The following is a 20,289-nucleotide window of genomic DNA, read 5'->3' on the forward strand; positions in this document are numbered from 1 at the left end:
GCGGCCTCGTTGTCCTGCTGGTCCTGACAAGTTGTCTTGACGAGCAAGACGAGGAGTTCCGAACGCAGCATTAAAACCCTCGCTCAGTTATTCATGTCCCTCTTGCCCGTAAGATGGGCCAGACATAGATTTGCGCTGAGTGAGAAATTTATTAGTAATGGTAAATACTCGATATTATGATGGTAATACTCTTGTATGGTCATATCCTTTTATGCAGAAACAAATTCTGCTTCATGTACGTTTGTACGGGTTATATCTACATACAAAATGAAGACATTACAATAATATTAACATAATGAAATGGCATCGCTGTTTTGTTTATAATAAGTAGGAAAGGATATCTGGCGATTGTTAAAATATTGAAAAGTTTTTCATTTCGGGGTCTGTGAAACTTGCGTGTCTTATAACTAACTACATTATTTTTGAGTTGCGACGGAAGTACATATAAGATAAGCTTCTTAGGTTTAATCAAACTGTCACGTGCATATATTGTTTCTGTTTTAAAGATGACTAGTTGAAACCTGACCTGAGCCATTTAATATTGGTAGCAAGATAAAATTTGTGTAGGAATAATATCATATATATAATGCCTTGGTTATGTTAAATGTTAAATCTTTTGGGAGTTGTTTACCAACAGAGAAATATTTATGTAGGTTAATATATGTGATATAATTGTTAAAATATCAAATACTAAAAACATGTTTCACTACTTACACTCAGCCCAGGTCCAAGGGCCACCTTTGGTGATACAACCCCTCTGTATGTGCATTTTGATTATATGCTACCACCCTTGGCATGGCTAGCTTCAAAATGTTATGGTTAATAACTACGAAATGGCATTAGAATAAAATAGTTGAAGATATTTGGCTTTAGATAATTAAAAAAAGTTAAATCTGGGTAAAGAATACTTGAGGACTGCCTCCCCTGGCTACCCAAATAACATTTGTCCTTGCCAAAAGAATAATCCCTGATATTGATAATCAAAATTTGCTAGTACGACCATTAATTTTAGCAACAGACCAATGTTTATTCAATGTAGGTTTAGTTGTAAATTATGGGTCAAATTACATTTAATGTTATATTTGAAAATCGTTCTGTTTTGGTTCAAATGACTGAAATGTCAACCTAAGAGGGCCATAGCAAAGTGCATGATCGAAATCTGCTTATTCAGTAACTTTTGGGTGAAAATATTGATGAACTTCTACAGTAACTGTGTTATCTATTACCCCTAAAAGACTCTATACATCCTATTTGTAAAGTTATTATCTTTTTACGTATAAATGTGCTTAGTTTTTTTTTTTTTTTTTTTTTTTTTTTTTTTTGGGGGGGGGCTATTTTCGTATGTCAATATTTGCCATTTGATTTGCAGTATCCAGATGACAGTAGATTGTTTTCTTTGCGTAGACTCTATATCATCTGTCTAGGTAGTCTACAACTCAGTGCAAGAAAAAAATGTAACTTTATTATTTGTCATTTTTTAAATTTGTTTCGTTTATCGAGCGAGAAAGTTGTCGGCCTCCCGTACGTTCCAACAATGTTATGGTCGGAGTTGAACACGGTCTAAAACTCTTCGAAAAGCTCGTAACACATGTTGCGTAAATAGAACGGAATTGTTCTAAAATATAATCGAAATAATTTAGTCTTAAAATTGAGCGCTTTCTGTCATTCATCAACGGATTTTAAGGCGGTAAAATCCGCAAACAAGGCAAAAATAAGGTGGGCATCCGGGACCGTGCGCAGGGCGTTGACGTCACAGTGACTACGCGTCCCACACACCGCAGGAATCATGTCGACGGAGGGAAAAACGAAGAAAATAGACGATTTAAGGGTGGTAGATCTCAGAGCCGAGCTCGAGAAACGCGGCTTGGACAAATCAGGTGTAAAAGCCGTCCTGACTGACCGGCTACGCAAGGTGAGAGAAGAGAAAAAGGCAGAGGGAAGTGCTGGCTCCTAGACACGTTGCCCAACATGGCGTGTTATTATTGGCCTTTTATTCATATTCTTTTTCTTTGCTCAAGTTCCCATCTGTAGGACATGTTCGTGGCGTTGAATGGCTCTACGGTCGTGTTAATTTCCTTGCAAAATGTACACGTAATGGGATATAGAGCAAATGGTTTTGTAAGAAGACCGCAATTTCACTTGCTAAACGTCGAGAATGATTTATTATGATTTATTTTGATTTACACGGTAGATCTGTTATGAATGGGTGCCGTGTTTAAGTTTTAATCCATTAGTATTCGTATAAGAGAACCCATAAGTGATTTTTAAAATCTTCCCTTGCAAATACATTACTTTTTTAATGTCATAGAAATATCACCAAAAGTGCCTTATCACTGATACTAAGGTTATGTTACTGAGAGCTACACACACAGATAGAGGGAAATAGACACTGCCATCTAATAGATCATAAAAGTCCTAATGTCAAGAAGTCCTAAACAATATAGGTACAGCTGCTGCAACCTTGCATTTACTTCATAATGACAGAGATATCCACTGCATATCACCATTGAGAGACAAAGTTCACAACACCCTAACTGTAAATATTTCATTTTCTGTAAGTTGGCACATAGTGGCAGTAAAGGATGTGCAGAGTTGCCCCTCCTGTTTAGGGAATTAAATAAAAGGTAGAAAAGGTTAGGTTGGGATTTTTGGGTTTGCACGATCCCCTGGTTTTGAGACTTCATCTCTAGAAGGTGCGTCACTCTTAGTAACATATTCTGATACACATCCACAACTTTACATCACAAAATCCATTCAATAACCTAGGTTGAGCACTGCCTGAGGGGAGGGTTGATGGAGGGCTCTGCCTCCTAGTACCTCTTGGGAAATATTGTCGTCACCCTTGTATGCATGGCAAGATGGAACTGAGACTCAGGAGCACAGAGTTGACTTAGGCTGTGATTGTTGCTTTCTGTAATGATAATTAGAATAGAATAATTGAAGATATTTGGCTCTAGATCATAAAAAAAGGAAGATCTAGGTAAAGAATGCTTAGGTCTGCCTCCCCTGGCTACCCAGATTACATTTTTAGTCCTTGCCAAAAGAATGATAGTGTTCCTGATTTTGAATAGGCTAGTGTGACCATTAGTAACAGGCCAATGTTTACTCACTGTAGGTTTATTTGTAAATTAGGGGTCTAAAGTATATTTAATTTTATATTTGTAAATCATTCTGTTGAGGCACAGATGACTGACTGAAATATCAACCTGAGGGGGCCAATACAAAATGCATGATCGAAAACTGCTTATTCAGTAACTTTTGGGTGAAGGAGTTTATGTATTACCATTATGAACTTCTACAGGATCTCTGTGCCATCCATTACCTGTAACCCTTTCTGCCGGGTGGCATGTACATGCCATGGCATTCCTGGACTATATATGGGTTGCCTATGCAAACATGTCTTGGTGTGCTGGTCCCATTTTCCAGGGGCATATGCAGTCATGCCGCGCATGCTTTTGTGCCGATACAATCCCCCTGGGAGTGGGGCCTAGGCCACTATGAATACAACCTGAGAGAGAGGGCTTTTGTATTGGGAAACCACCCAGCGGCATTGAGGTAAAACATGTTTGTACGATGGCAAGACACTATACCTTCTAATTGCAAAGGTATTTCCTCTTTTTATGCATAAGTGTTTTTAGCTTTTTGGCCATTTTCCAATATCCATATTTGCCATTTAATTGGCATTATCCAGATGGTAATAGATTAGTTTCTTTGCATAGACTCCATGTCCTCTCTCTAGGTAGTCTACAATGCTGTGCAAGAAAAAAATGCGTAATTTTCTTATTTGTGTCCTTTTTAAATATTTTTTCGTAATCAGTTTTCTGCGTCACTGGTCATGGTGCCAGGAATTTGCTGAGCATGAAAATGCTGTCCTCTAAGGAGGCAGTGCTCTTCCAGTTATGGGTCATGGACATTACATTCCACACTTGTACATTGATGGGAATAATGCAGAATTGTCGATGGTCAAGAGGTTTGTGCATCACCCAGCCTACAGCCAGATTTTCCTGTGATGGCATGTACGTGTCACCCGCCCCTTGAGCCAGATTTTTTCATGATGTGATGGTCACATCACCTGGATTGAAGTGGTTAAAGTATAATAAATGAATTAAACTGATATTAACAAATGTATAGAAAGTCATGTGAATAGTGTTGTTTGCTGAAACGATGGCAAGTGGCAGTTGTATTCCAGATCTACATGCATATAATACAGTTAGAAGCAATGAAATTACTTTAAGCAAAACTTGCTATTGCTTCAGTAAGTGTTAAATACAGCAGGTACATGTTTGGGAAGAAAGTATTGAACACAGGTTTGAAATAGTTTTGGCATTTGCTTCTTTGAGTGTTTGCTACCCTTTTCAGAGTGGAAATCTACAGTGGGCTTCAGTAACATCTGATGAAATAACTACGAGAAAGTTTGCAGAAGGCCTGGTAAAAGATATAGTTTGATTATTGCACTGCCAGATGTAAATAGCAGGTTAAGGGGTACGATGTCCAAGAAGGTGAAAGCTTTCCTGCAACTTTCTGATGCTTAAATGGGATACAATAGGCGGGTATGAGTCTAACACAAATGGATATAGATCAGAATCCTCTGTGTTGTTAGAAATTATAGTGGCTTGATGGAGATAGATGTATAAATATATATTTGCAAGAAGGGAAATGGTAATTAATCAAAATATTGCTTTAAAGTATATATTTTGCCTGTGGTTAGAAATGCTTTTTAAACAAAGTTGAGTTTAAATAGATTCCACAAGGCAGCAAAAGCAGTTGTATATCAAGTCTCAGAAGGAAATCTCTCTAGCTAAAGGGCAAACACCAGCTACTCTTATATTATGCCTTTTGCTTGCTTTGTTAGGTTTGTGAAATGAATTTAAGATTAGGTATAGTGTAGATGTGACTAGACCATGATCAAGCTCATTCATTGGATGTGGTGTAGGTGGATATGGCTAAAGGGGACCATCCCAACTGTTGTAAATTGCCAAAGTTAGTTATCTCTTTTATTTCTTCACTAAACCTAATAATGTTATATATAAAATAAAAAAGTTTATATAGTGTACTTTGCGATTATTACCAAGTCAATCAGAGTTATTGTTTTCAATAGGGACCATACTGTACACCTCCCCCACCCCCTTTTTTTAACCCGTTATTGACGGGTCACGTGTAGACACGTCATAGGAAACGGGTCTCGGCAGAGTAAACTTGTATGTGTGGCGACGCGCCAGAGCGAGTGGAGTGAGACATTCGGCTTAAAGCAGCGGACTCCCGCGCCCACTGTCGGGCCGTTGCCACATCTCACTAGATTTTAATTGATTTCAGTGAGTTCTTATGCCCGTCAATAAAAGGTTAATCTTGATTCACGTCTTAAACATTTAATAAATGCATTAAGTCATAAAGCCAACTAATCTAAACCAGAAAATACTTTTTTTTTTAAGTCTGATTATGGAGAACTGTAGATGGCAATATCAGTACAAAATAGTTATAGAAATATTATCCTTGCATGAATATAACATACTGGTTCAAGTTTGAGAACTATAGAAGCATGTGTGAATTAAATTTACGATGAGAATTTCTGAAGCCGTTGAATTTTTCCCACACTCCAAAAAGGGGGGGGGGGAGCTGGTCACTGTAGTTTTAACCCATTGACGGGTGGCATGTACGCACATGCCATGGCATGGCGGGACCATCTGCTGGGGGCATGTATGCATTGCCATGGTGTATCTATGAACATGCCATGATTTTTTTTGTTACAATCATGGCAAAAGATTATTTTTCTGCCACTGAAAGTGTGATTAAGTGTTTTTTTTATTACAGGAAACACATGTAAAAAGTGCAGTAGCTGTTTTAACTCTACTAAGTGAATGCAGAAGACCAATTTCAAAGTTCCATATAGTTTTATTTTAGAGCGGGTATTATTGTTTACTGTTGTTCTCAGTGTAAAATAATCAGTATTTCACTTATAATGAAGTTCAGTATCCTGCCTCCAAGTGGTTCTTTATACTGAAGTGCTCTTTACAACAGGAAGGACCAATTTCAACTCAAACACAAATTGCCGATGGTGGATGGCACAGATCGACATGGTGAATCCAAACCAAAATATTATTATTTATACTTTTATTTTTTACCATTATCAGGGAGTCTTGATGCATAACATATTTCATGTGTAGATATACACAAAATCACATTTTTAAAGAAAAATCTCAAAATATTATATAAATCATTACGATTTTCATTTATTGTGATGAATAGCAAAACACTCTTCCGTGCTGATACAATGAAAGAAAAACCCACAATACAAAAACTAGATTTATTGAAAATGAGACAGTTTTTGTATTGTGGGTTTTTCTTCCATTTATTGTGATATTGATTTAAGTGTTTGGATATTCATGAAGTCATATCTTTGAGAAGTGTTATTATCAAAGCCTCCCCCCCCACACACACACACACATTTGGGATGGTCCCCTTAAAGAATGCAGTGTGAATTATTTTTGAGACTTACCCAGTCCTTATACTTGCTACATATACACATACGTTTGATCTGTATGAAACAAGGAGGCGGTGGAGTTTTGTGCATATTGATTACTGAGCAACCATTGCAGTGAATGCATTTGTAAAGAATAGACTCAAAGCTTTCAATGATATTGTTAGAATTCTGTAGATTGGTTAGAAAGGAGCTGCACTAACATAGCAAAACAAAAAATAAAAATACATAGCAGTTGAAAATGTTCCTCTGAATTGGAACTAGGGTGCAAAACTTCTGATGCTTTGTGGATTTTTATTCATTTATTGTAGGCAAATTTAGTAATGTCTTGTTGGTCCTGAATTTGGGGATTATGAATTTCATTACGAATACAATCCTTTAGTGTAAAGGTTGCATCTACAGCTTCCTATTAGGCTAGTGAAACTATTGTTTAAAATTACATGGTATTTTTAGTCATTGTGAGTTTGTCACCCACTACTAGTTCTTATCAGAAAATTGTTGCTATATCTTTCACCTACTTACTTTAATTAAACCAAATTGTATGTTTTTTTTTGGTTATAGCCGTGCCCATTAGGCTTACATAAAACAACTGATGTTTCCCCTTTTTCATGTAGGAAATGGTGTGAAGAAACACTAGTGTGAAAAGTCAAATCTTTTGACTAGCTAAGTTACATAGTTTCAAACCTTTGTTATACCAAGAAATTTCTGAGATTCTCTGGATGTGGTTGGTAAGGGGAAATAAATCCAGTTCCTTAGAAATGGATACATTTGATGATCCCTGCAGGTTACAGTCATAGTAGGGGCCTAGATATCTTGCTTTTCTCTCTGTGTCTCTTCTCTCTCTCTCTTCTCTCTCTCTCTCTCTCTCTCTCTCTCTCTCTCCTCCTCTCTTCTCTCTCTTCTCTCTCTCTATCTACTCTTCTCTGCTCTTCTCTTCTCTCTTCTCCTCTCTTCTCGTCTCTCCTCTCTCTCTCTCTCTCTTCTCTGTCTCTCTTCTCTTCTCTGTCTCTCTTCTCTTCTCTGTCTCTCTTCTCTTCTCTGTCTCTCTTCTCTTCTCTTCTCTCTCTCTCTTTTCTTTCTCTCTTCTCTTCTCTTCTTCTCTCTTCTCTCTTCTCTCTCTCTCTCTCTCTCTCTCTCTTTCTCTCTCTCTCTCTCTCTCTCTTCTCTCTCTTCTCTCTCTCTCTTCTCTCTCTCTTCTCTCTCTTCTCTCTCTCTCTCTCTCTCTCTCTCCTCTCTCCTCTCTCTCTCTCTCTCCTCTCTCTCTCTTCTCTCTCTGCTCTCCTCTCTCTCTGTCTCTCTCTCTCTCTCTCTCTTCTTCTTCTCTTCCTCTTCTCTTCTCTCTCTCTCTCTCTCTCTCTCTCTCTCTCTCTCTCTCTCTCTCTCTCTCTCTCTCTCTCTCTCTCTCTCTCCCCTCTCTCATATTCTTTCTCTTTTGTCTTCTCTTTGTTTTTGTATTACATTTTTAACAATTTAGAGACAGCAGACTTTTCCTTCTCAAAGGTCTAAGTTACTTTAAAAGTATTTATAATATTGATCTTTTATAATAAGAGTGGCCATTACAGGAACTTTAGAATTTACCATTGGAAAGGAATATCATTGAAACGTTTCTCTCTTTCTAGGCTTTAGAAGATGAAGGACAGAATCCAGATGAGTTTGATTTTGAAGGCAGTTTACCCAGCACGCCTGCAAAGCCAAACAGAAGTGAGTAGTAATACAGAACAAATGCCCAACATTAGTGGTGATGTTATAATGTGCAGAATTTCTTTTGGATATGCAACTGGTATGGCTTGTATAAAAAACCTTCATTCTCTCCTTTGCACAGAATCTGTTGATGCTGAAGGTGAAGATGAAATGGTGAACCATGTGAATGGTGACTCTGCCAACCACGAAGAGGAGGAGGAAGAGGAAGAGGAGGAGCAGGGCGAGCCTCAGGGACAGACGCAGACAGTTGATGCCACAGGTGAGGATGTTGAAGTAGAGCAGAAGGATGAGGAGAATATGAAGGCTGAGGAGAGTGCTGACCCCTGTGAAGAAGTTGGTAAGTTGAAACCAGGAAAAGTAGAACTGATAGTTTGAACTTCCAGAGCTTGTTTGTCTTGAAATATGGAGATATTAAAGTTTGTTTCTTGTCATAATTGGTGCCCTGTTGATTGTGAATTATATTGTGCAAAACAACAAAATTAGAAAACAGGTAAAGCTTGAAATAGGTGTCTGATTTTATTCTGGTGAACTATTAGAAATACCTTCAGTAATTGTGAAAAACAGGAGGTAGAGCTAAAGAGAGAATCAGCAACTTTGTATTATAAAAAGGGAATGTTGGTAGAAGTGTAAAGGTATTTGATTATCATTTGATTATTGATATTCCTTATAGTATTGTGTGTGTAAAGGAATTTTGGAAGAGCTCAGACAAGATTCCTAACTGAAACTGATTAGTTTAAATGTATAATAGGTGGTGGTAATAGATGAAAGAGACAAAGATTCATCTTTTAGATTTCTAGATGCAAGTAAAGGATTCTGGAAATGGGTATTGCTATATGTTAAGCTTGAGGAGGAGGATGATATTTTGATAACTGTAAGTCAGGCAATATTGATAAAATTGATTATTAGTACTAGGATTCTGTGTAAAATGAATCCACATTCATTGGATTTGAAAGTGGAAGAATATGGTGAAATGCCTTGAGCAAAGTTATGATTTAAAGCAACAGGACAACTTGAATTTCCAAAGAAAAGAGCAATCTGAGACTAAAGGATAATATGTTTGGTAGTGTATATAGTTACCCCACAGGTAACAAATGTGGTTTAAAGAAGAAGGGAATTGCATAGAATTGAAGGAAAATGTTTTCTGAAATCTACATTTCACTAGGAATTCTTTAAGAAATAGAGGAAAGTTCCTGTTTTAGGTGGTACTGAGATGCTGAGTTTATTGTATCATAGTATCCTTGATTCAGTTAATTGTATAATTAGTTTGTTTTGGAGAAATGATAGGTTGCTTAGGCTCTTATCTACTTTTCCTGATTGTTTTATTTATTCATTTTCATTTAAATTTGTTTTTGGTAGTGAATCATGATGCTTAGGAAGTTGTTCATAGGGATCCTGTTTCTATTTTAGCATATTGTAAAGCATAAGGTAAAATAGTCTTGCACCTCCCCTGGTACACTTGTGCAGTCTTGCTCCCCCCAGGTGTGGAAGAGTCCGAGGAAGTGGGTGAAGATGAGGTGGGTCATCATCCAGATGAGGAAGACACTCGCAACATGGAGGATGACTCTATAAACCTTATGTTGGAGGATGAAGACAAGATGTTGGAAGATGAAATGACTTTCAACTACTCTGAACGCCTCGACCATGTAAGTGCTCATAAGCAAGAAGTTGTTTACACTTTCTCAAAGAACTATTTTGTAAAGTTTTAGGTTTGAGATTGACATTTACCATGTACACCTTGAGTTTGTAACTTCATTATAAATGTACATTATAAATGTAAATACTAATCAGGACTTCTCTTTACAGGATGACTCTTCAAATGCAGATGGGAAAGGTAAGCCCCTCTATATGGGGATACTTATTTTTACATACTTTATCCATATCTTGTTTTGTTCAATATCTGTTAGGGTTAGTTAGTTATGGCACAGACTTGGGCTCACACAGTGTCTGTAACCGTGTTTGGTTGCACAAGAAGTTGTGGTGAACGTTTTAATGTGGTGGCCAAGTGAGAAGCTTCAGGTATGTGGAAGAGATCAGCAAGAGGCTGCTGTCTTGAAGGCTGCAGCATGTGTCCTGCTGCCGCCCTGAAGTGAGGATTGCAGCCACCAGGAAGTGGGCTGCTCGGCAAAGAACTAAAAAAACGGGACTAAGTGCTCGTGTTTCATGGGGGGAAACACTCGCTTTGAAAACTACGCATTCAGGAGGAAGATTGAAGATATGATGATGAAGATGATAATGATAATGATGATGACTCTCCAGCGTTCTACAGGTGCTTTTCTACTTTTCTGAACTCGTAGGAATGAAGATAAAACTCGTCTTTTTAGTTTGTGTGAGCCTAAAGTTTGTTGCCTATAGCTAGTGGAATTTACTAAATGCAGTGCCCTGGATAGGCAGTCAATGCACATCTTACTAACTTCTTATGCAAAGAAATCCCCGTCTACCTAAGGATTGAACATCATATACCAATAGCGTGATTCTGTAGGATACTTGAGTATATTTTATAGCCAGAATGAGAAGAAGGAGATGGGGTGTGGGGGACCCAGGCTTCCAAGATGCACCAGGGACAACAGTGGCTGCAGCAGCAGGTCTGGTGTTGACAGCACCAGCAAGAGCGCTGGCTTGTGCGCGTGGAAAGTTGCACATGTTTATCTTCTTTACAAGGGATCTTGTAGCTTCTCAGTAGTAATTTTTCAGCATGCAGTCTTCTGTATGTGAGCAAGATATGATGAATACTTAGCCAGCAGCAGCAGTCACGTCAGCCACACCAGGTACAGCAGCGGTGTGTCCAGTGGAAGTCTAATCAGCAGATGTTCCAGTATCCCCTGTGGTCCCCCCACCCTCCCACTTTGTCAAGGCAGTGCGAGGGGCAGCGGCAGCAGTGCAGCAGCAGTGGCAGCAGTGATGAGGGGGTCTCTTCATCCCCGCCTGGTTCAGCTTGAACCAGCAACACAGCGTGACTCGCTTCTGGCGCTGGACTCAACCCACCTGCCAGAGGGGAGCCACGACCCAGCCTGATGACTCACTCGACCCACAGAGCGATCACACATCAAGGAGGGCAGCACCGCTACCCACGCCAGCGCAGACTCCGCCACGGGCAACAAGGACACAACCGACACCGATTCTCAGGATAAGAAAGAATGCGAAAAGCCCAAGAGGTTGGTTCCTCATGCTGGGTTTGTATGATAGCAGTGAGTCCTAAGCTGCTGCTGAAACATGGGGCATGATCTCCCTTTGCTAGACACACTTACTAGACCAGTTGGTAAACACACTAGTCTGTTCATGTCACACAGGCCTGCCAACATCCCAAGACATGTGGATGTGGGGAGCAAAACACTATGGCCAAATTGTTTTTATTTATTGATTTGTTTATTTAATTGTGAATTCTTTTTAAGTTTTCTTTTCTTTATTTATTGTATACCTTTTTATTTTGACTGGTTAAGTCACTTAGGGTGGTACTGTGTTAATGTAGCTCTTAGAAGTGTCAGAAATTGGGATACCTGTTAAAAAATACAAGATTATTTTTTAGAGAAAACTGGTCAGTAGAGGTGAGGGAGTAGTAACATGGGTTCAGGGAGTAGGGCGTAGCAGGGAAGGTCTCAGAACATGGAAGAGGGTGAAGGCTTTAAGTGGTTCTGCTGCTTTGTAGATATTGTAAAAAGAAGTGGAATATTTTTCTCTTGTATCCAGAGCATCCTGGCCAAAACCCAGTGAGAAATTGTTTTGAAGTGTTTTTCAATAAAAGTTTTAGTATTAAAGAAGAAATTATTTTCAACGAAAAATGTTGTAAAATGTGGAAAAAAGGGTGAGGCAGTTTAGGTGACGATTTCTTATATGATAAATCCAAACAGAGGTGCATGTTGCACTCTGGCTTGCAGGAACTGTCCTCTGAAGCGAAAATATTACCTGTCAAATATTTTTTGTAAATCGAGAAAAAAGGAAACTTTTATATTTTTTAAGTAACCGCAATTAACAGAAGGAAGTAAGTTTTGAGATTTTCCTATATTAGACTTTAGACTTGATCATGTTAAAGCTGAAATCCTTTGATGATGAAATATTAGCTTAAGCCTTTCTCAGTCTCTGGAAAGAATTTTTTATAATCTTGTGAATCTCTTTTTTTCCATATTCTCAGCACTTCCGGAGAGGACAAAGGGAAAGATGACAAACTTAAGGATGACAAAGGTAAGTTTTATTATATAGGGTTTTTTAATCAGTTAGCAAACTAGGTAGATGATAAGTTTATTTTACAAATTTCTTGGTACTTGTGAGGCAACAATGTAGTCAGAGATGTGTGAATTAAAGTGTATTACTATTTAGTAACGAGTATGAGAGAGGATTGCTTTTGAACCAAATGTGGGTATGTGAAAAGAGGGTAGAAAATGTACTTTTAACAGAAAAGGAAGCTGTAGAACGGGACAAAAGAGGTAGGTGAATACTGTAAATACAAATGATTCTTAGTCATTCCAACTAAGAGATGCAACTTTAAATCAACAATTTCTTTACCAAAAGTTTTTAGGTGCAGCCTGTAAGGATCAGTGCTGAGTCTCTATAACTGTTATTATCTCACTGTATAGTGGTATTACAGCTGAATATAAACAACAGCGGTTTCAGTTATGTACTGAAGTGAATGTGTGCTATCTCTGAAAAGAGGAAGCCATGGCACATAAGCTTTGCAGTCAGGGACTAAGCTTAGTTTCTAAAGCAGTATTATGTAAGTATTTCTAGGTGAAGAATAGTTAAAACCTTGTAATATGTAGTATCTATTGATGGTTTGTACTTCAAAAGTACAAAAATAAACAAAGCTAGTACTTTGTGTTACAGCTAATTCATAGACCACAAATATCTGTCCATTCTAGTGTTTTAGATCTATTGTTCACTTGTTGGTAAGATATTTTTTGACAGTGAGCTGGTATGCACATGTTTTTATGTGATTTTGCAAGATATTAGAAGTAATAGATTTGACAACCATCAATGAAAAAAACAAGAATATGGCTATGCAAAGTTAGTAGCACCAGAGGTTATAGTAGGTCTTCTAACAGAACAATTATTGATGAAATCTAATGAAGGAAAGTGGTGGATAGGAGAACAAAAATGAGGCATGGCTAGAAAAAAAAAAAAAAAAAAAGATATTCCTTATATATGACTTTAACTTGCACTAATGCTTTAGGTTGTTCCAGCACATAAGTGGAAAGAAATATTTCAGGTAATGTGCTCATCAAAATCAGAGAAGAAAGAGAATGAAGGGTAAGTAGAAAAATAGATATAAAGGGATGTGAGGAGGGTAGATAGTGAACTGATAGTGGACTGAGTGGTGTAAGTTAGCAAGTACAGATTTGACATTTGGCGAAAAGAAATGGAAAAGGAAAATTGAATTACAATTTATTATTCAGTGTTTTCTGAAAGTAGTTTCTTCACAGTGCTTAACTCACAAATCAGTAATGGTTGAAGTATGTGGGTGATTTAAGTCATGCTTCTTCAGTATGTTACACTAATTACTCTTCACTCATGTAACATTTTCAATAACCCAAAGCTGTATGTACCTTCCAGATCACAAAAGCAAAGGTGGTAGTGGAAGCAGCAGTAGCAGCAGCAGCAGTGGAAGGAATCTGTGGGTCAGCGGATTGGCTTCCTCCACACGTGCTCAGGATCTCAAGTCAGTCTTCTCAAAGTATGGCAAGGTGAGAGAGACATGATTTTTTTTTTTTTTTTTTTTACCCCATGCTGATGGGTAACAGAAATCTCTGAGTGTAATAAACTCTGGTGATTTTTAGCAGCGGCCAGACACTGGGCGCAGGAGTCCGCTACATGAAGTGGAAAGTCCTGCTCCATGCGCTCTGGTGTTGCTGCTTGTACAGCTGTACCCCGCAGACCAAGCGGTATGTTATGATGCTTGTACATGTGACCCATCTGGAAAAGGTTAATCATTATTATTAATATTGGCAGTTGATTTTTTGTATTCTCTTCACCGCTCAGTTTGATTCATTCATACACCAGTTTGTTTGTAAACAAGTTTCTGTCACAAATGGCTTGATTTTATACTTAGAATGTTTGTAAGTGCTTTCAACATAGTGCTACTGCGGTCAACTAAATCTACACAGAATTTGTTCACTCTCACTCTCACTCTCTCTCTCTCTCTCTCCTCTCTCTCTCTCTCCTCTCTCTCTCTTCACTCTCCTCCTCTCCTTTCTCTTCCTCTCTCTCTCTTCTCTCTCTATCATTCTCTTCCTCTCTCTCTTTTCTCTTCTTCTCTTCTTCTCTCTCTCTCTCTCTCTCCTCTCTCCTCTCTCTCTCTCCCTCTCTCTCTCCTCCCTCTCTTCTCTCCTCTCTTACTCTCTCTCTCTCTCTCTCTCTCTCTCTCTCCTCTCTCCTCTTCTCTCTCTCTCTCTCTCTTCTCCTCTCCTCTCTCTCTCTCTCTCACTCTCTCTATTCACTCTCTCTCTCTCTCTTCATCCTCTCTCTCTCTCCTCTCTCTCCTCTCTTCTCACTCTCTCTCTCTTTCTCCTCTCTCTCTCTCTCTTCTCTTCTCTCTTCTCTCTCTCTCTCATCCTCTCCCTCTCTCCCTCTCTCTCTCTTCTCTTCCCTCTCTTCTCTCTCTCCCTCTTCCCTCCCTCTCCCTTCCTCTCTTCCCCCTTCCCTTCCCTTCCCTTCCCTTCCCTTCCCTTCCCTCCTTCCCTCCAACCCCCTCTATTTAAGCTTGGCAGTGTGATGAAAAGCTGATCATAAGAGACTGGATGGGCAATCAGTACAATGTGTTGAAAAAACTCTTTATCTAGCCTATCCAAATTATGCAAACTGCCACTCTGTAATAACATGCCCATCCCTATAACAAATTGCCTATTTAGAAATACAATGACCAGTGCATTCATTTCTGTGCTATAGATTGCTTTTGAAAAACACATGCATTACGTTCATAGCAACATTTTGGAATAGATCTAAATATCCTTGTCAGCATAAAGATGGACTTAGAAACTTTCTCCAACCTAAGACTTGTTTGATGGATCTCCAGAATCTCTTATAATATCTAGTGATGACATGTCTATTTTTGTGAATTCAAAATGATGATGAGTTTTTTGGTGGTGTGTCTTTAGAAGTGCCATTAGTGATTCTGTTAAGATAAGGAAAAGCAGGAAAAGAAATCTAAGAATATTACACACAAATATTCATATATATTCAGTGATCATTTATAGGAAGTCTGGTCATTCATCATATTACTCAAGAGGAAGATGTAATTTAATTAGAACTGCCAGAATTACTACCATTCCTATAGCTGTAGGTGTAGGTGTATACTTTCACATTCAGTTTATGTAGATGATGATATTTTCAGTCCCACTGTAAATCTGAGACATTTGGTTCCTAATACCCATGTCCTATTTTTCTCCCAGGTGATGAGTGCCAAGATTGTAACAAATGCTAAAACTCCCGGAGCAAAATGTTATGGTTTTGTCACAATGATGAGCAGTGAAGATGCTTCTAAGTGTATTTCACAGCTCAACCACACAGAACTTCATGGTCGCATGATACAAGTAGAAAAGGTAAGACAAATACCTTTTTCCAAGTGAAACAGGAAGGTAAGAAAGCAGTCTGCTCTACAGTCTACATTCTTTCCTTTCCCTCACTCCCTCCTCAAACCTCTTATTTACTGACCTACATATCTACCCCTAAGCTGTGATCTGCTTAGCATCACACTTCCCTGCTTCCCTGTCTCAACTACTTTGAGGCAATTTTTTTTTTTTACATATATCAGAAAGAAGCAATGATAGCCTGACACCTTCAACCAATTTATGTATTTTTATTTATCTATTTATTTATTTTTTCATATTTATTTATTTCAAAGGCAAAAGGAGAACCTGGTGGACCCACAAGAACTAAATCCTCCTCATCGTCGTCATCCAACCGCAAGCCCTCAGAATCCAAAAAGGAACCAAGCAGTGAAAAGAAGAAGGATGGAGAGAAGAAGGAAGGAGACAAAAAAGAACCTAGCACAGAAAAGAAAGAGGGGGTGGAAGAGAAGGGAGAGAAAGAAGGTGAGAAGAAGGAAGAGAAGAAACCAGAGGGCAAGGAGGAAGTGGCCCGTAACAAGGAGCATGACCGTGAGCGAAGGGGCCCCAGGAACAACCGCCCGTATGATCGCAGGCAGGATCACCGTGGCAACAACTTCAGGGGCGGACACACGAGGGGAGGCCGGAATGATGTTCTCAGTTTCAAACAGGTAAAGGGCTGCTGTGGTGAGAGCATTTGTTACATATGGTGAAAAAGTAAATAATTATGTAATAGTCTGTTTTTGTGATTAGATTATAGACTTCACTATACTGGTATTTGCAGTATAATATGCTGGAGTTGAAAAAATGTAGATGTAGAAGTTTAAAACAAAAGCTCTTTAATGAACTGTAGAAGGATTATTGATTCCATAATGCACAGATGATAGTAAGGAATAGGTTTACTGATTCATATTATATTGTTAGCTTGAAGAATATAGGCAGGCAAAAATTATAAAAAGGAATGTGTTGAGTAAATAATGAAATTGTCAAAGTATCATCACTCACAGATTATGGAAGAGCGTGAGCGTCAGCGAATTCGTGCACGGGAGAGGATAATGAGGGAGGAGGAACGTAGGCGAAGAGAGGATGAGGTCAGACAGAGAAATATTGAAAGACGGCAGCGTGAAGAAGCAGAGAGGCTACAAAGGTAAGTAGCACAAGTAAAAATTTTTCATATATATATATATATATATATATATATATATATATATATATATATATATATATATATATAAACATAAGTTATATAATAAATATGTATATATATATATATATATATATATATATAATATATATATATATTATATATATATATCTTATATATATCTTATATATAATATTATTTATATATATATAATATATATTTATATATATATATATATATATTATAATATTATATATATATATATATATATAATAATTTATAATATATAATATATATATATATATAAATATATATAATATATATATAATTATATAAATATATAATATATATATAATAATATATATATAATATATATATATATATATTAATATATATATATATATATATATTTATTATATATATATATATATATATAATATATATATATATATAATATATATATATATATATATATATATATATATATATATAACTAGGTTATGGAAAGGACAAGAATGAAGATAAGTTTATTGTGTTAGTAATTTAAAAATACTGAAAACTTGATAGAAAATCCTGATACTGTTTTTTATAATATAGTAATTGGAAGTATTAATTATGATAGTTGGGGGATAAAGAAGAATTTTTTTGATAAATATTTAAAATGACAAGTTTAACCATTATTCTCAACAGGGAAAGAGAAAAGTTGCGCATTGAGCGCGAGAGAATTGAACGCCAGAAGCAGGAGCTCCTTCGAATGGAGAGAGAACACCAGAGATTAGAGAGAGAGAAGTTGGAAAGGGAACGTGAAGAACTTCGCAGGCAGCAGATGAGGTAAGACATTTGCAGTACTTGTCACTTTAGTATTGCCAGTGTTGCTCGTGTGTTTAGTAGGCAGAGTATCGAGAGGTGTAAGACTTATTGTTTTCATTGTTGCAGTTATTTTATTTTATTTTTTCTGTGATTCATAAGCCTGGATTTAACGTCATGATTGAACACTTCATGTTTCATAATATTGAATTAAAAAACCTTCTGCGTGTAAACCATACACGCTGTTTATGTTAATCTTGTAGAAATGTGCAACAAGATGAACATTCAAGCAATTTTAGGAATATTAATAAATAATTTCAGTTACAGTTAGGAAATTTATATCTTTGTAGATATTGGTTCATCCTATTATTGTGAAATCAAAATATAAAAGTAGAATAAATATAGCAGTCAGAAGTTGAATGTTCATAATAGAATACAACTTCGAAGTTTGTGGAAAAATAGGACATGCTTAAACAAACCAGTATGATAGAAATGGCAAATGGCAATAAGCTAATAAGAGATTTGGCATAGTGTTCTTGGCTTCTGTAAAACTCCTGATCATGTGAAGTAAGTGAGACAAATGCCTTTATAATAGAACTGAATAGAAACTAGATGAGAGTTTTCAGGAGAAGCCTTATTTCTGCTTGCGATGCTTAAGCTTAAAAGAATGATGTTAGCTTCATTTATTCCTGGCATTGTGATCTAATGCAAGTACACAGAATGACAAGAAAAGAAAAGAAAAAAAAAATCTTTCAGCATTGATAAATCTGCATGGAAATTGCTTGATTTTGAGATTGTATTGCTTTTAGTACATCTTCTAAAAGAAATGTTCTTTATAATATATTTTATGGGGAGTGAAAGAAAAAACTAAAATTAATGCAGATTTTTTTTTAGTAAGTAGTTGTTGTATCCTTTATGAAACTAGTAATTGTTATTGGAACACAATTCCAGTGTTAACTTGTGGGGTAATAAAAGGTTTTTGTATTAGTACTTTGTTTTATATGATGCTTTGTTATTTTCATGTGAATAAGTTCTTATTTAAATTTAAGGTTGAATGTGTAATTCTTTATACAATTGACAAATAGTAATTTTTTAGATTTTTTTTAACAGTATTTTCAGTTTACCTCCTTGTTTATTACATGATTGATTATTGCAATTTCTTTTGGTTACCATATATTACTATATTACATTTTTGTTTTTATTCTGAAACTTCCTGTATTATTGTTTCCCAGGTTCTTATCTCAAGCCCACAATGCCTTGTGTGATTGAATTCAGAGATATTGAAAATACACACTGACAGACCTTTTCATATGCACACACACACACACACACACACACACGCACACACACACAGTCACACACACACAGTCACACACACAGTCACACACACACAGTCACACACACAGTCACACACACAGTCACACACACACACAGACACACACACAGACACACACACAGACACACACACACACAGACAGACACACGCACACGCACACACATTCAAAATACTCTGAATGTGCATACACTTTCGTAGATGCACACACAATTTTTGGGTAACAGATTTGAGACCTACATGTTCTAATAAATTTTTTATTTTCTAATTAGAAAGTTTTAACCAAGTAACCTCAACAGTAGACTCCGGTCAGTATTACCTCTGGAATGCTAGGAAGAAAAAAGATTAGTTATTGTAAATTTGACGTATTCCTTTCATTTTGATTTTCCTTACTGTAAAACTGATCCTCCCATCTTGACTGACTTCAGCAGATTTTTTAAGAAAGTATTTTGATTTCATGTTAAGCCCCCTTGTGATTTTTTTTCCTTTTTTTTCTATTTTTATTTGATTCTAGTTTTTGTCTTATTGACATTAATTTAAATTTGTATCCCCCTTGGAATTCAGTGCATTCAACATTTAACTCTGTAATGAGCATGTTGCAATTGGAAAGCTTGGCCTACCAGAGCCTGCTTGCATGAGCCGGAGTCTACTGTATTTGCAGGTATGAGGAAACGCGCCGCAGCCTCAAGCGACCAGCTGATGAGCGAGACCGGCGAGACTTCTTTGATGACCGCAAAAGACCAGCCACAGACAGCCGAGGTCGTCTAGATGACGCCCCTGCACCACCTCGCAGGTATGGATCACTATCTGTGTATTAGTAGCTTTTTACAGGGTATTTGAAAATTTGATCTCATTGTTGCATTAGTATTGATTATTGTGATTTGGTAACTTAAAAACAATTAAAACAAAACATAGTGGAGATGTCAGTGACAGGTGTGAATAGGCTTGGTTAGATGATCCACAACACCCACAGGTATGAGGACAGAAATTACGAGAGAGGTAATGATTCTGCACGATTTGATAGAGGAGGCCACGGCAGCCATGGCAGCCATGGTGCTGGGGGCGGAGGGGGGCGCGACGATATGCGTGGCGGGGGGGGTGCAGGCAGCACAGGCAGCCGATATGATGACAGAAGAGAAATCCGCGACCGTGAGGATAGGAGGCCTGTCGACCGTTCGGGCCCCAGGGATGACCGCGACCACAGAGGACCCCCTCCTCCTCAGGCCTCTAGGGATAGGCCCAGAGACAGGTAGGTGATACTACTCCTTTTGGGTTAGTGTAATGGGTGTGCGTGTGT

At 37.5% G+C, this 20,289-nt stretch overlaps 1 protein-coding gene across 14 annotated transcripts in view; it reads left to right on the top strand.

The window, feature by feature from the left end:
* Positions 1 to 1,734: 1,734 nt before the first annotated feature.
* The window catches only part of LOC119577883 (SAFB-like transcription modulator), a 22,753-nt gene continuing 4,198 nt past the window's right edge, over positions 1,735 to 20,289 (top strand). For 2 of the 14 annotated variants that reach the window (XM_037925522.1, XM_037925536.1), the window contains exons 1-15: positions 1,735 to 1,912; positions 8,095 to 8,176; positions 8,298 to 8,513; positions 9,641 to 9,819; positions 9,980 to 10,007; positions 11,208 to 11,328; positions 12,303 to 12,352; positions 13,718 to 13,848; positions 15,553 to 15,702; positions 16,005 to 16,379; positions 16,701 to 16,855; positions 17,543 to 17,683; positions 19,292 to 19,300; positions 19,654 to 19,785; positions 19,966 to 20,241. In XM_037925522.1, the coding sequence (XP_037781450.1) occupies positions 1,787 to 1,912; positions 8,095 to 8,176; positions 8,298 to 8,513; positions 9,641 to 9,819; positions 9,980 to 10,007; positions 11,208 to 11,328; positions 12,303 to 12,352; positions 13,718 to 13,848; positions 15,553 to 15,702; positions 16,005 to 16,379; positions 16,701 to 16,855; positions 17,543 to 17,683; positions 19,292 to 19,300; positions 19,654 to 19,785; positions 19,966 to 20,241 (2,171 nt within the window). In that variant the 5' untranslated portion in view covers positions 1,735 to 1,786. The remainder of the gene's footprint in view (positions 1,913 to 8,094; positions 8,177 to 8,297; positions 8,514 to 9,640; positions 9,820 to 9,979; positions 10,008 to 11,207; positions 11,329 to 12,302; positions 12,353 to 13,717; positions 13,849 to 15,552; positions 15,703 to 16,004; positions 16,380 to 16,700; positions 16,856 to 17,542; positions 17,684 to 19,291; positions 19,301 to 19,653; positions 19,786 to 19,965; positions 20,242 to 20,289) is intronic. The other 12 variants (XM_037925529.1, XM_037925523.1, XM_037925530.1 and 9 more) reach the window with 12 other exon arrangements.

This window comes from Penaeus monodon, chromosome 10 (genome assembly GCF_015228065.2).
Source record: "Penaeus monodon isolate SGIC_2016 chromosome 10, NSTDA_Pmon_1, whole genome shotgun sequence".
In the NCBI taxonomy this organism is placed as follows: Eukaryota; Metazoa; Arthropoda; class Malacostraca; order Decapoda; family Penaeidae; genus Penaeus; species Penaeus monodon.